Source organism: Panicum virgatum, chromosome 2N (genome assembly GCF_016808335.1).
Source record: "Panicum virgatum strain AP13 chromosome 2N, P.virgatum_v5, whole genome shotgun sequence".
Classification (NCBI taxonomy): Eukaryota; Viridiplantae; Streptophyta; class Magnoliopsida; order Poales; family Poaceae; genus Panicum; species Panicum virgatum.
In genome coordinates, this window is record NC_053146.1 from 51,692,068 (window position 1) to 51,706,250 (window position 14,183).

General features: G+C 47.4%; 2 protein-coding genes across 2 annotated transcripts; both read right to left on the minus strand.

Moving 5' to 3' along the window:
• Nucleotides 1–269: 269 nt before the first annotated feature.
• On the minus strand, nt 270–3,253 carry LOC120661111 (NAC domain-containing protein 16-like). The gene is made up of 4 exons (XM_039939813.1): nt 3,039–3,253; nt 1,933–2,939; nt 1,112–1,655; nt 270–1,014 (listed from the first exon to the last, which is right to left on the minus strand). Exons 1-4 carry the CDS (start codon nt 3,199–3,201, stop codon nt 587–589), a joined length of 2,142 nt encoding a protein of 713 aa, XP_039795747.1. The 5' UTR covers nt 3,202–3,253; the 3' UTR covers nt 270–586.
• Nucleotides 3,254–3,428: 175 nt separating this feature from the next.
• Nucleotides 3,429–8,106, minus strand: LOC120661112 (protein LIFEGUARD 2-like). Its single transcript, XM_039939814.1, has 4 exons — nt 7,831–8,106; nt 7,617–7,736; nt 3,906–4,063; nt 3,429–3,816 (listed from the first exon to the last, which is right to left on the minus strand). The coding sequence occupies exons 2-4, from the start codon at nt 7,723–7,725 to the stop codon at nt 3,619–3,621; spliced, it is 465 nt and encodes a 154-aa protein (XP_039795748.1). The 5' UTR covers nt 7,726–7,736; nt 7,831–8,106; the 3' UTR covers nt 3,429–3,618.
• Between the last annotated feature and the right edge of the window lie 6,077 nt (nt 8,107–14,183).

The following is a 14,183-nucleotide window of genomic DNA, read 5'->3' on the forward strand; positions in this document are numbered from 1 at the left end:
TACAACTCAAGTTCAATTCGTCCCTCTCTGGGGAATCAAATAGCTCACGCTGCTCAACAGAAAGGTAAATGGGCCTAGTCCACTACATGGGCTCTAGGTCCAGTGAACCAGTCCGGCCACATAGACATTGGATCTGCAATTGTGCTACATTGGAATCTTCTTCTTTCCATTTTGAAGTAGTACACATATTTGAACTAAAGAGAGTTGGAGGTGCACATAAAGGTCACAAATTTGCACCCCTACTTCTTCCCCTAAACATGGTAACCCTATGAACAGAAACTGCAGTTATCTTAATACTTACTTATATTCAGTATACATTTCCATCAAAATACAGAAGGATAATAACTCAGTAGCCACATATATTACCATCAGATACCCTTTTTTTCTCGCATTATCTTTCTTTTTCCCTGTTCTATTGCATAAGCTACTAACCCCTGAAATCATTGATCCATCCTCAAAATGCTTCTACCGCTTCCCCCTTTTGAAAGGAAAGGGATATTCAAAATATAACCCATACAGAGGACTGAAAAGAATTAGAGAGGACCAAATCACTAGAATAACAGGAAAAAGGTTGCCGTTGATCCTGTCACCTAGAAGACGATTTCCATAACCCCTTGCAGAAATTGAGTGCAGACCCAGCACTGCCAGCAGTAAAGGTCCACATAACAGCAGAAAGTATAACCAGTAGAGAGATAAACATCAGTCGGCCACCTCTTGTAACCTGAATCCTTGTGGTGCTTGGTTGTTCACTTGCAGCTTGCTGTGACCTGAAGCTAGAGATGCGATGAAGTGTTCTGTTGATAACTGTGTTTTCTTCACCTGAAGCTTGATGTGATCTGAAGCTAGAGATGCGCTGGAGTGTTTTGTTGATAACAGAATTTTCAATTTCAGCAGCCAATGCTGGACTGCTAGGTACAGAGTCCAGCAAGGCTGATAGAGCAGCATTGAACCATGATTGTGAAGCAGTTGAACTCCTGTTAGGTGCCTCATTGGCCGCATGAAGATTTAGAGTGCCTGTAAGGCATTATGGACAAAATCAGATATCCGGAAAGGTAGAGTTTCAAGTGATCACACAATAGAAGTCCAAAAATTAAACAAAATAATTAAGCACCTGATGCATGTGAGGGTAAGACAACATGAGTATGCTTCATGTGGCTCCGCACATTAAGAGCGGCCTGATTGTGTGTTGTTACTTCTGTTGTATACTGATATCCCTGGTCCTGAATTCCAGTGTTACCAAAATCAAAAAATTGATTTTCAGCTACCACTCCCACTGTGTCAAATGGACCAGGTAAAAAAGTATGAGCATCAGAGTATTCCAAATTGTCAAACATCCCATTTGTTGCCGATATCAAGTGCTCAGTTGCTGTACAATTTGCACTATGTTCTACACCCTCCAGATCGAAGAAATCATTGATTTCAAGGAACTCCTCATCAGCATCCTGGCTATTGTAACTGATTAAACCTGACACAGATCGTGGCACACTTGTCCCTTCAAAAGAATTTGTTTCTCCGCTAAATGGCGCATTGGTTAGATTAGACTGTGGAAATTGGCTTCTTGGCTCAGTTTGTGGATTAAATGTACTTTCTTGAACTATACAAGAAAGATTACCAACCGGAGCACCATGAGATTCATGGAAATCCCCAATGCCGACCTGCAAAAGTCAATAAGACATTTTATGAATAAGAAACATTGAGTTAAAAGCTTCAATGCATATTACAAGATGCAGCTGTATAATGCAATATCAGAAACACAATCTTCCATATGCACAAGACACCAGAAATTCAAGTGCATCTTTTAGTAAAGTTCTAAACTGAAGCAATTGTACGGACACAATTGTATAGTATGTTAATAATCACACTGCAACATGATTTCTAACCATCTAAAGGACAGACTGATACAATGAATAGGTTATACACAGCAAGACAAACCTGGTTGAAGTTATGATATGGAATTGGTCCAGACAGATCTGATTGAGGTTCAACCATGTCCTGCTCATTGGCTATTTGCAGCAGAAGCCCTTCAAGATCCCCAAACTCTGTGTCAGCACATTCTGCTGTTACCACGGCACCACTGCTGGTGGTAGGATCCGGAGCACAAACTTCTGGCTCCTTGTGTGCATCAAGCCATACCTGATGATCGTCACACTGAAGCTGTAGTTGTGGAACTGATGTTGACAAACCTGAGAACAATTCAGCGTTTTGCTGATCATCAGACATTTGCATCAGGAGCTGCTCAATATCCCCAAGAGGGAGACCAGTGCACGTATTCTCTGCAGCTACCCCAGCACCACTACTGATGGAAGCATCCACGACCTCAGCCTTGTCACCCCCCTCACTAAGCCAACCCTGACTTTGACCATGGGAAGTAGCAGGTGCCGAGAAATCAAGCTGTGCTTCACCAAACTCCTCATCATTTCCAATTTGTGGCAGGAGCTCGTCAAGATCCTCAATCGGAAGTTCACGGTCAGCAATTGCGTGCTCCTCCACGGTAGCAGGACAATTATTGTTGTTAGGAACGGGATTAGGAGGAGCACCCGCAGTCACTCCCTCCTCATCGTCATCCAACCAATCCTCCTCCCGAAAGGGTGCGCCGTACTGCTCGCCGTTCTTGGGCCCGGCCCCGCTCTTCTGGAACAGCTTGTAGAGCGCGTAGGACTCCCTCCCCTGCGCGGCAGGCGGGAGCGCGTCGGCGAGCAGGGTGTACTCGTGCATGACCCAGTCCGTGCGCTCCCCGCGAGGGGCCCGGCCATGGTGGTACACGAGCGTCTTCTTGTTCCCCACCGCTCGGCCGCCGCCGCAGATGAAGCGGTCCTTCCCCGTGGCCTTCCAGTAGCCGTCGCCAGTGGTGCGGCTGGCGCGCGAGCCGTTGGGGTACTTGCGGTCCATCCGGCTGAAGAAGAACCACTGCTTGTCCCCCGTCTGCAGCGCCGACCTCTCTGCGGTGCAGCGCCGACGAGTCCAGATCAAGAGACCGCCGGAGGGGATGCGACAAGCGATGCGATTGATTGGGGGATGAGGGGAAAGAGGACGCGTACCAGGGAGGTGGGAGGGGTGGGACTTGTAGACGTCGATGTCGGCGACATAGGGGGAGGGGCGGCCAGAGACGATCCGGCGCTTGAGGAAGTAGAGGACGAGTTCCTCGTCGGTGGGGCTGAAGCGGAATCCCGGCGGCCACCGGCGCGGCGGCGGGGCCTCCATCTCGCCGGTTGGTTTGGTGGCGTGCGTGTCTTCTGTCGGGTCAAACCGATGCTCCGGCTAGGCGGCTACTCTAATTCTCACTCCATGTGGGCCCCGCGATCCTACGCGGCTTCCTGGTAACTTCGCGCTTCTTATTCTGGGCCCAAGGCCCAAAAGGCCGAAGACAACACAAAAAAGGATCGTTTTTTTTTAATCAGAAAAGGATCGGTTGACCACACAGAAAAGGCTAGCAGCACTTAACCACTAGTAGTAGTGTTTAACTGTTTATAATCTCCAGTTCTCCACTAAAGTCAGCTGCAGTTGCCCACCAACTAGGACCGCCCTATGCAGATCCATTTCGTCCAATATACCTTGAGGGTATAATAGTAAGATTATGTAAAACCATTTGCTACATTTGTACAACTATTCGATGCACAATCATTTACTGGGTGATAACAGAAAAGAAACGACCAGGTTGATGAGGTCCGGGTATAGTGATATTGCAGCAAAGATGTGCTCCTTGTATTTGTGACGCTTGATCAGCAGGTCCATGTCATGGATGATGAAGAGAACGAACAACATGGTGACACAGCAACCGACTGCGGTCATGTTGGCGCTTCCCAGAGGACAATTGACCTAGGAGTGACACATTTAGACAGGCATCATGCAAGAAAGAAACTATTGAAAGCATTAAGGAAGAAACTGTTAAAAACATTATGTTATACCTGAATGGTCAGGTAGACCACAAATATGAGGAGATGGTTGATCAGGAAGGGGAGCAGGAAGGTGACTTTGTAGTGTCTTAGGGCTGCCCAGAATGTGTAGATGATGAGGTTAATCATAGCAACTTCTGTAAGAATCATAGATTGCAAAACCGCGATACCTGTTGACATAAAAATACAGTTCATTACAGAGGCACAAATAGCATTTTAGCATGCCAGGTCACACAACAAAATTTTGAAATCTACAATTGTGTAAGATGGACAATGGAACATGCGACCCCATGAGTTTCATCAACAAAACTCAGCCTCGAAAGTCATAAAGATAGACAAACTCAATACTTAACCTGTAAATTGTTCGGTTGTAGAGTTGCTGAGGAGATCAAGACTTAATTCATCATCTAAATTTGAAAGTTAACTTATTAGTTTCTGTAAAAAAATCTGCCCTGATCAAAGATTTAAGTACCATCCAAACATATATCTTCTTTCACAGGGCACGGCATGCCTTTAAGATTTTAGCCTGACAGTAAATATTTGGTGTTCTTATGTCCCAGACGACTCCCAGTGGTCCTTACTGCACACCAGTATACTAAGCAAGCACAGGATCATCCAAACCATGATAAGAGGGGTGAAAACGCTAAATGTTACATTCTGTTTCAACCATCACACAGCCCCACTCCCACATCTGCTGTGTTCAACAATCTACAGGACATTTAACAATCTATACGACATGCATATCACCTGAAAACAGGGCAATAATGTAACACTTCAGGTATTAATTACCTATAATTAAATTAATTACGGCCATTAGCTCTAACTCAGGCGACGAACTGCTAATCAGAAACTCTCTTTGTCAGATTGGGCCAGACCGGTCTGACCAGTCGAGCCGGGTTCAACCGTTTTGAGGGGCCCCGCAACATTTAAACCACACACTCTCTCCCTCACCGACTCCTTCACCCTCACCATGCTCAGCTCGCCTGCTAAGCTCTCTCCCTCTCATTTTTCTTCTCCAAACCTACTCCCCAAATCCTTCCTCTCCATTTGATCCAAGGCCGAGGAGAGCTCTAAATCCACGTGGGGGATCATCTTTGCCATGTGCTCCTTCCGGAGTGAAGTGGAATCCGAGTTTTTCGTGGGGAAGAGGCTCATTCAAGGTATTTTGCTAGTGGGGAAGAGGCTCATTCAAGGTATTTTGCTAGGGATGGTCGATCTCCTCTTCAAGATGGTTTTAGGTGATTCCCTCCGGTCAAATATGTTCTAATGTATCCCTGGACTGGTTCCTAGAAGGGTTTTAGGATTAGTGGCTGGATTTCACCACGACATGGATTTTAGCTTTTGTTCTGGGTAGGACCGATCTGACCGGTCGGAGTGACCGGTCTAACCGGTGGCATGGTTGAATTAAGTGTGACCGGTCTGACCGGTTGGATGGACCGGTCTGACCGGTGGGGTGTTGGCTGAGAGGGTGAAATGCGGGGTAGTTGATACAAATGGTTAGAAATTAATTTGGTTATTAGTTACTCATAATTTTTGTAAATCATGCATGCATTCTCATGTCATGTGCATATGCATACGTGTAGCAGCCGCGGCGGAGGAGGTTGTGTACGAGGTGGTTGCGGAGCCACAGGAGCCCCAGGGGCAAGCCCCGCAGCAGGAGGTTCGCGAGGAGTCGGCCCAAGGCCCGGCTAACCCTAGCACTGAGCAGCAGACGCAAGGCAAGCCCCGGTGCACATCCTACTATTTCAAATTATGACACCTATATACGTTTTAATTACTTGTGCATTAAGTTTAGGAACTGTTTGGAACCATAGTTGCATGATCCCTAGACTTCCTTGAGTTATACTAGTATGTATAGGACGATAGGAGTGCTATGCTTAATGGTTCTCGATAGAAGTCGAGTGAATTCTTGTCACTCGTGAGATATAGGATAATTAGAAGTCGAGTAATTTCCGGTTACTCGCGAGACATAGGAAATATTGATATTTCAGTACTTGAGTATTTAAGTTTTATATGGAGTAAATGGAAAAGAAGGGGAGCCTTGGCGCAGTGGTAAAGCTACTGCCTTGTGACCTTGAGGTCACGGTTTCAAGTCCTGGTACCAGCCTCTTGCAGAAATGCGTACAAAAAAACCTAAGTGGTCGGACCCTTCCCCGGACCCTGCGCAAGCGGGAGCTACATGCACCGGGCTGCCCTTTTTTTATGGAGTAAATGGAAAATGTGAGACCGGACGGGGAAACGATGATGATGTATAGGTATGGCAGCAGGACAGGGTTCCTGGGTGCCTTAGCCCCGTCTGAGTCGGTTAAGGACCGGTCGTTGCGGCAGTGCTGATCGGGGATTGAATTGTACTAACCGCATGCCGGGAGTAGGAGGTAGTCGAAACCGGCAAGCCTAGTACTGCCTTGCTTCGAAAGTACAGGACCCCATCTCACCTCCTGGGGTAGTCGAGTAGTCGCAGAGAAATGGGGATGCATGTATTACTTTTGGTGGTCTCATGTTGAGCTCGGCTGACCATATGATGGTGGGGCGGTCCTGTAGTTCGAGACGGGGAGGGGAAGGGTTGGTGCGTGTGGTCCGACGGGACTTATACGTGCCGTGTTGGTTAGGTCTACCTTGCAAGGTTAAATCGGATCGATTCGCCATATCTCGCGGTTATGAGGGCCTTGATCTCTTTGTCGCCTCGTAGAAAAATGAGTTAGAATATTAGTAATATATGATGGATACTACTTTGAATCATTATTGAATACTTCAACATGGTTGCTTTAGATATGCAAATCTTAGTGGATAGTCTTCCTATATAAAACACGCGGCTAAGATATTGAAAATAAGGATCCATCTATAGATGCATTTCTGCAAAATGAACCACCAGCCAGAAAGCTTTGCATGTCTAGGTACGTGGGCTAAGTATACCCAATAGTCGGGTGAGCCTTGCTGAGTATTAGTATACTCAGGGTTAGTTGCCACAATCATTTCAGGCCATCCGGACGTTGACTTCTGCCCCTGCTGTGTCAAGTTCATCCGCCGAGATGCAGAGGGGTGGGAAGTGGTGGAGCGAGACCGCTTGGCTAGGGAGTTGTCGGGTTGCACCCTTGAGGGCTGTGTGTGCAACCCCCTCTGTTTTGCGAGGACCGGTCTGACCGATCAGTGTGACCGGTCTGACCGGTGGTGTGGATCAGGCAGTGGAAACCGGTCTGACCGGTTGTAGGAACCGGTCTGACCGGTTGGGTGCAGGCAGGTTAGGGTGGAGTAGAGTTTAGGTGTAGATTTTGTTCCTTTGAACATTGGCTACCCTTGTAATGTTTTGTAAAAATTATTTCATTTATGTGGCCTTTATGTATATTTGGAACTCGGTTTGTAAAATAAGTGTTTCATATTGTTTTCACTTCTATATTTTCAAGTATTGCGTCGTGCTTGTACCATCTGCGCCCACCTTCGCGTGGGACTATCGGTGTTGTTTCGATCGGGCCGTGGGTTGAGAAATGATCGCCAAATTAAGCCGTTAAGCTAATGCGCCCGATATGATCAAATGACGGCCATTATGCTTAATTAGAGTTTTCATTTGGCAGTTCCGTCACAAATAAATCACCAGCATCATATCAACAACCTACTGCAAGGAGATGGTCACTTGATCCTGGATCAAAAATACCACCATTGTACCACAGCACACAAAGACATCAAACTCCACAAGACCGAAACGGGGATAGCAGAATGCGCCTATACCAATTGGGATGAAGACGGAGGTCAGGATGCCGATGCAGAGGCTGAAGCAGAACCTGACGAGGCAAAGCAGCAGCAGATTCACCGGGTGCTTCTCCCTGTACTTGATCATCGGCCATAACGCTACACAGATTGAGCATACCAAAATTAACCGGGACATTACAAAACTAGGGAAGAGGATCGGAACATAATAATTGTGAAGAAAGCAGAGGCGCACCGATGAAGGGGCGACGACGATGGCGATGAAGGCGAAATAGACGGCGACGTGGGGGGACTTGAAGAAGCGCGGGACGGCGGGCACGTAGCAGGTGACGGCGACGATGCCACCCGCAAGCCAGTACTGCAGGAAGATGACAACGTACACCTTCCGCACGAACGCCCACTGCTGGCGCGGGGTCCCATCCTCCACAATCTGCGGCGGCGGCGTCACCGCGGCGGTCGCTGCGGGCTTGGGAGCGGCCTCGAGTTTTACGGCCGCCTTCGCTGATGCGGTTGCCACGCCGGCCTCGAGGTCAGGTTCGATCTCCGACATGGCGGCGTGGGTTTAGGGGTTTGCGGCGTTCGGGATATTAGGTGGGTGGGTGCGATCGATGGGGAACAGGCTACGGAACGGAGTCAGTTATGCAATGACTCTGCGTTTCCAAATAGTTTCCTCCAACACCTAGCATACATTTTTTTTAAAACTAACAGTAACGCACGTGCAACACGCACGTTGAAGAAATAGAAACTTAGAGAGCCGAGAAGGTGTAACAATCAAATTTTCAAATTCAAATCAAAGTTTCGAATTCACCAAAGTTTGAATGAAGTTTAGCTAAATTCAAACCTTACACGTGGGCCCACCTGTCAATCTCCCACTCTCCCTTCTCCCTGTGCGGCACAGTCGCGGTAATGAAGGCCGACGTCTCCCGAAGCCGTGCGTGGACGTCGAGCAGCGGCGCCGCGTTGCTCGGCCGTCGAAGGTCGTCAAGTCGTTCACGCCCTCTTCCCGAGCTCGCCATCTGCCCTCATTTACTTCTCTCGCGCGCTCGCTCTCTTCTTCCTCGGTTCACCGTGGTTGAGCTTGAGCAGCACGTCGTCCCGACCAAATCGCGAGATTCTTCTACGAATTTCCAATCCACCGCAACCATGGGTTAATCGCCTAACTAGCTAACCCTACAAGTCCTCCAATCCCAGCCTGGACACCCCCGTCGCCGGGAATCGAAGTTTTTCCGGCCGCCGGCCATCAGTGACGCCGAGATCCACTCCGCCGTCGAACTCCCACCTCCGACCGCCGTTTTCTTCGCCCCATGCTCAAATCGACCCTAGGTGAGCCACTGGTGCTCATGCTCTCCACGTTCCTTCGCGTTCGCGAGGTTTCCACGCTCGTTCCGCGCCATGCCGCCGCCGGCCACCGTGCTCGCCGCCGCCGCACGCTGAGCACCATGCTCGCGCCCCCCCCCCCCCCCCCGCCCCACTTGCGCGCGCACCAGTGCCGCCTGACCCCGCTGATGCTCGCACCACGCCGCTTCGCCACCGCCTGGCCCCGCCGCCACCGGCACAAGCGCGCCGCCGCTCCTCTGCTTAGCGCCACCGCCGCTAGGGCTCGCCGAGCCAGCCGCCCCGCCGCCTGGGGCTGCCCGCGCGGGCCCCACCGCGCAGCTGCTGCTGCGCTACCGCGCAAGCCGCCGTCGGCCGCCGCCGCGGGCCTCGCCCCCCTGCACCGGCGAGCCGCGCCATGGCGTGCGCGCCTAGCCGCACCCCCCTCTCTCTGTTTTGTTCCACTGACCGGTGGGACCCACGAGTCAGGGTTAGGGTGGTTAATTTCTTTAGTGTGCTGAAACTTCAAAAATGTGTATTAAATCAAGGAAAAATTTGAAAAATGTGAAATAAATTTTGTTGGGTTTGTTAGAGTAAGATCTATGGAGGAAAAATATCCATGATGGCGAAATGACCTTTTTACCCCTGCAAGAATTTAGATTGTGTTTAGTCTTGCTTAATTAGTTTCTATAGATTTGTTAATCTAAAAATTGTGAAATTTTTGCAGTAGCTTGCTTTAAGCATGAGTGATCCACCATAAAATTTTCATACTCATAGGACCTAGTTTAGTATATGAATATAATATGTAACCAAACATAAATATGTGTATAGGTATAATAATATTTATTTTACATGTAAGTTTTTATACAAATTATAAGAGGCAAATAATATTGTCTTTGCTAGTCATATTTTATTTTATAGTAAATCATGCTCTAATTTATAATTTGGCCTCTAATTGTTCTAGCACTAGGGTTAAAGTTAATTATCACCATACCTGTGTCATTTTATGTAAATTGTTACTTTGTTAATGTTTATCTTCTAATGGCAAATTCATGATGGCATTTACTCATTGTCTCATATGCATGGCATTTACTCATTGTCTCATGTGCATGCATATAGAAACCGCGACCGAGGAAGTCGTGTACGAGGTGATCGCGGAGCCGCAAGAGCAGACGGAGCCAGCCCCGCAGGAGTTTCGTGACAACTCGGCCCAAGGCCCAGTGGACACTAGCTCTGAGCAGCAGCCCGCAGGCAAGCCCCGGTGCACATCCGTTTATTTCAAACTATGACACCTATATTATGTTTCTATTACTTGCGCATTAGGTTCAGGAATTATTTGAAACCCTAGTTGCATGATCCCTAGGTCTCCTCGAGTTATACTAGTGTGTAGAGGACGATAGAAATGCTATGCTTAATAGAACTCGGTAGAAGACGAGTGATTTCGGGTCACTCGCGAGATATAGAATATCTCGTTATTTTGAGTATATGGAATATTGGAATAGGTTGGATAAGGAAAAGAAAGTGGAGACCGGGCGGGGAAAGGTTAGCCCCGCCTGTGTCGGTTAAGGACCGTTCGTTACCTGGCCATGTGATCGAGTTTGAATTGTACTAACCGCATGCTGGGAGTAGGAGGTAGTCGAAACCGTTAAGCGGAGTACTGCCTTGTTTCGAAAGTACAGAACTTCATCACCACCCCTTAGGGCGAGTCGGGTAGTCGCGGAGAATTGGGATGCATATGTTTACTTTTGGTGGTCTCTCGTTGAGCCCGGCTGGCTATATGTAGGTGGGGCGGTTCTGTAGTTCGAGGCGGGGAGGGGAATGGTTGGTTGTATTGTCCGACGGGGCAAATACGTGCCGTGTTGGTTAGGTTCACCTTGCAAGGTTATAACTGATCGATCCGCCGTACGTCGCATCTCGGATATGAGCACCTTGATCACAGCACCACATCGTAGTGATGCTATATGGATTTTAAGTGATGAGTAGTAGGGTCTACCAGGAATTATTACTCCATGTTGTTATGATTGCTTAGCAGGTGCAAATAATAGTTAATGATTTATGAATATAGAATTTGGAGCTAAAAGAGGGAAAATAAGGACTCATTTCTAGAGCTTTTTCTGCAAAAGTAACCAACAGCCAAAAGCCTTGCATGTCTAGTTATGTGGGCTAAGTTATATCCATTGGTCGGGTAAGCCTTGCGGAGTATTAGTATACTCAGGGTTGTGGCTCAAACTATTTCAGGTCAGGATGAGATAGACTTCTGCCCTTGTTGTGCTAAGTTCATCCAGCTTGGCGCGGATGGTTGGGAGGTGGCCGGACCAGATGCTTAATCCTTGCTAGTTTCCAAATCACACACCCGTGGGCTGAGTGTGTGATTCGTTACTACGCTTCATGTATTATAGACGGCAAGTTTACTATATCGGACTTTGTTTTAAAACTGAAGTTGCTCTTGTATATTATTTTATGTACTCAAACCAGGTTTGTAAACTTGATGCACCATACTCGGTATTGTAATCGTATTTATATGTACTCGTCATGTTTGTACTGCCTGCGCTCACCTTCGCGTGGGACTACAGGTGTTTGTTTCGATCGGAATGTCGGTTTCGAAAGGACTGTCAAATTAAACCGTTAAGCCAAATGTGCCTGATGTGTTCAAATGATGGCCATTTAGCTTAATTTGAGTTTTAATTTGACGGTTCTGTCACAGCTGGTATCAGAGCCGAAATACACCAGAGGTGGTATGGATGTGACTATTTTCTAGATTTTCAAGATTAAAAATGAATTTCTATGGTATAAAGAAAATCGTTTCAGTCGCGCTTTACGATTAAATCCGTATTAAGCCCTACATAGTACTTGGTTATTTATAAATTGGTGGCAATATTTATATTTACTGACTTCCAGCACATTTCTTTCGGTTAAACCTTAATTTCTTGCACAACCCTTACTTAATAGTGTAACGACGCACCTACGTTGAGGTAAGCAAGGTGAGCATTCTTGGTAGTCCTTAGAATAGCCCACGTGTTTCATACGTGCGCGGGTCCTGTATGATGAGCATACGAGGAGGTGATAAGGCTCCATTCAAATGAGCCTGTCGCTATCTGCCGCCTGATATGGAGCGCGGACTTCCCACCGTGTGATTGTGAGCACGGCCATTTCGTAAGGCAATGTTACGAGATGTAACTCTGTCATGCGATTGGTTATGACCGTATACCTTGGGACACGTTTACCCTTGGGTGTCCCGTAAGGCGATTTGTACGGGAAGTGAATATGTTGCCTCGGTAACGTATGCAGCGTTGTCCATGCAGCGTTGAACGCATGGGCGCCATCTCTATAGTGGATGGTGATGTTTGTGTGAATATGTGGGCAACTGCATATGCATTACCCATGTGGCGTAGGACACATGAGGGCCGTTCGTGTGTGCTGGCACGAAGGGTCCAGTCGTGGATATATGCATATATCTGTATATCATGTGATTTCTGCAGGTACACTAACAAACGAACGCGTAAGTTAAGACGGGTAGAAATCGATTATATAATTGAGAGCGTATGTTGCCACCGAAAGACCACGTATAATGCCCTATTATTGTCGGCAATTTTTGTTGGAAGGGTGACGTAGGACGATCATGCATAATACCATTCATTGCATTATAAGAGTGGGTTAGCGAGTTATACAAAAGTTGTAGAGTATTTTGATAGCCACTCGCTTGCAAAAATTGTGAATTTTTGGACGTATAGTTTGGGAAGTATTGTCAAATCTATACCGCGAAGATTTGTGATTTTGAGAGTTAGTTGGGGCCTATGTTGTATTCACTAGTTGATGCAAAAATGGTTGTACCTCCCTCATCCATGATCCAGTTATTCTTGTTACAATTGTGGGGCATAAAAGTGGTGATACAAATATTGAGTTATTTAATCGGTGTTCTAAATTCAGCATTTTTCATGAATTGAATATTAGTTGCTATCATGATTATTTAATTTAATCAGATATTGGAACTAATTGATTCATGATTAATTGCAGAATGCCGAACACCGGTAGTGGTTCCCCTGCGCACAATGGTGATAATGTGCCGCCACAGGCTCCCAATTTGGTTGAGGCAATCGCGGCCATGTTGACTGGACGTGATGAGCAGACAGCACTGCTCCGCCAGCTTGTGCAGCAAGGTTCAGCGCCGCGGCATGGAAATCATAACAACCATCAACCGCCTGTCCCTGGGTATCAGGAGTTCTTGAGTACTCAGCCACCGCTTTTCCATAAGGCGGATGAGCCACTGGAAGCTGACAGTTGGCTCCGGACCATTGAGTCCAAGTTCACTCTATACCAGTATGATGACAATGACAAGGCATCATTTGCAGCTCAACAACTTAGAGGTCCTGCACGTACGTGGTGGGATAATCACGTAGCTATGTTCCCTGCTGGCACTCGGTTTTCTTGGGATGAGTTCAAGGAAGCTTTCAGGGCACATCATATCCCTGCAGGGGTTATTCGCAGGAAGCTCAATGAGTTCTTAGCTCTGAAACAGGGCAATAATACTGTGACGCAATACGCTCAAGCTTTCAACACCCTGTCTCAATATGCTGGATATCATGTGGAAACAGATGAAAAGAAACAAGCATGCTTCAGGCAGGGGCATAGCAGCAAGCTCCAGGAACGCTTGGTTATGTTCAAATTCAACACTTTTAGTGAGCTGGTCAATGGGGCTATCACTCAAGAGGACGCCCGTATAGCTCACCAAGCAGAGAAAAAGAGGAAGGTACCAATGGGTGGATCTTCTAGTCAAGCTAATCAGAGGTTTCGTCTAATTCAGACCGGACCCCCTCGTGCACCTTATCAGCATCGGCTGGTGTACCGACCAGTACAGTATCTGGCCACATATCGGCCTCCACAACAGCAGTCGGGTTATCGGCCAACACAGTACCAGTCGGGATATAGATCACCTCAGTACCCACAACCTCAAGGGGTAGCCAGATCTCCGGTGCCTCAGCAGAGTGTGCAGAAGACGGGGTTGCAGCCGCAGGGTGTACGCCCTAATTTCCCTCCCTGCTTCAACTGTGGTCAAGTTGGTCATTTTGCACGCGAATGCCCTATGCCACCTAAACAAGTTCAGGGTTCTAATCAGCACAATCAGAAGCCGAAAGTGGCTCATTTCAAGCCAGGACGCGTGCATTATACCACGCTAGAGAATGTTCCTGAGGGAGCTCAAGTGATGGCGGGTATGTTTTCAGTTCATAATCAACCTGTTACCGTATTATTTGATTCGGGTGCATCACATACATTTAT

Excerpts from the sequence above, each read along its gene's own strand:
- LOC120661111 (XM_039939813.1), bottom strand. The coding sequence starts at position 3,201 with ATGGAGGCCCCGCCGCCGCGCCGGTGGCCGCCGGGATTCCGCTTCAGC. Across the intron at positions 2,940-3,038 it reads CCACCCCTCCCACCTCCCTG|AGAGGTCGGCGCTGCAGACG; the intron begins GTACGCGTCCTC and ends GCTGCACCGCAG. Across the intron at positions 1,015-1,111 it reads CTTACCCTCACATGCATCAG|GCACTCTAAATCTTCATGCG; the intron begins GTGCTTAATTAT and ends AATGCCTTACAG.
- LOC120661112 (XM_039939814.1), bottom strand. The coding sequence starts at position 7,725 with ATGATCAAGTACAGGGAGAAGCACCCGGTGAATCTGCTGCTGCTTTGC. Across the intron at positions 4,064-7,616 it reads CTCCGTCTTCATCCCAATTG|GTATCGCGGTTTTGCAATCT; the intron begins GTATAGGCGCAT and ends TTATGTCAACAG. Across the intron at positions 3,817-3,905 it reads TGGTCTACCTGACCATTCAG|GTCAATTGTCCTCTGGGAAG; the intron begins GTATAACATAAT and ends TGTCACTCCTAG.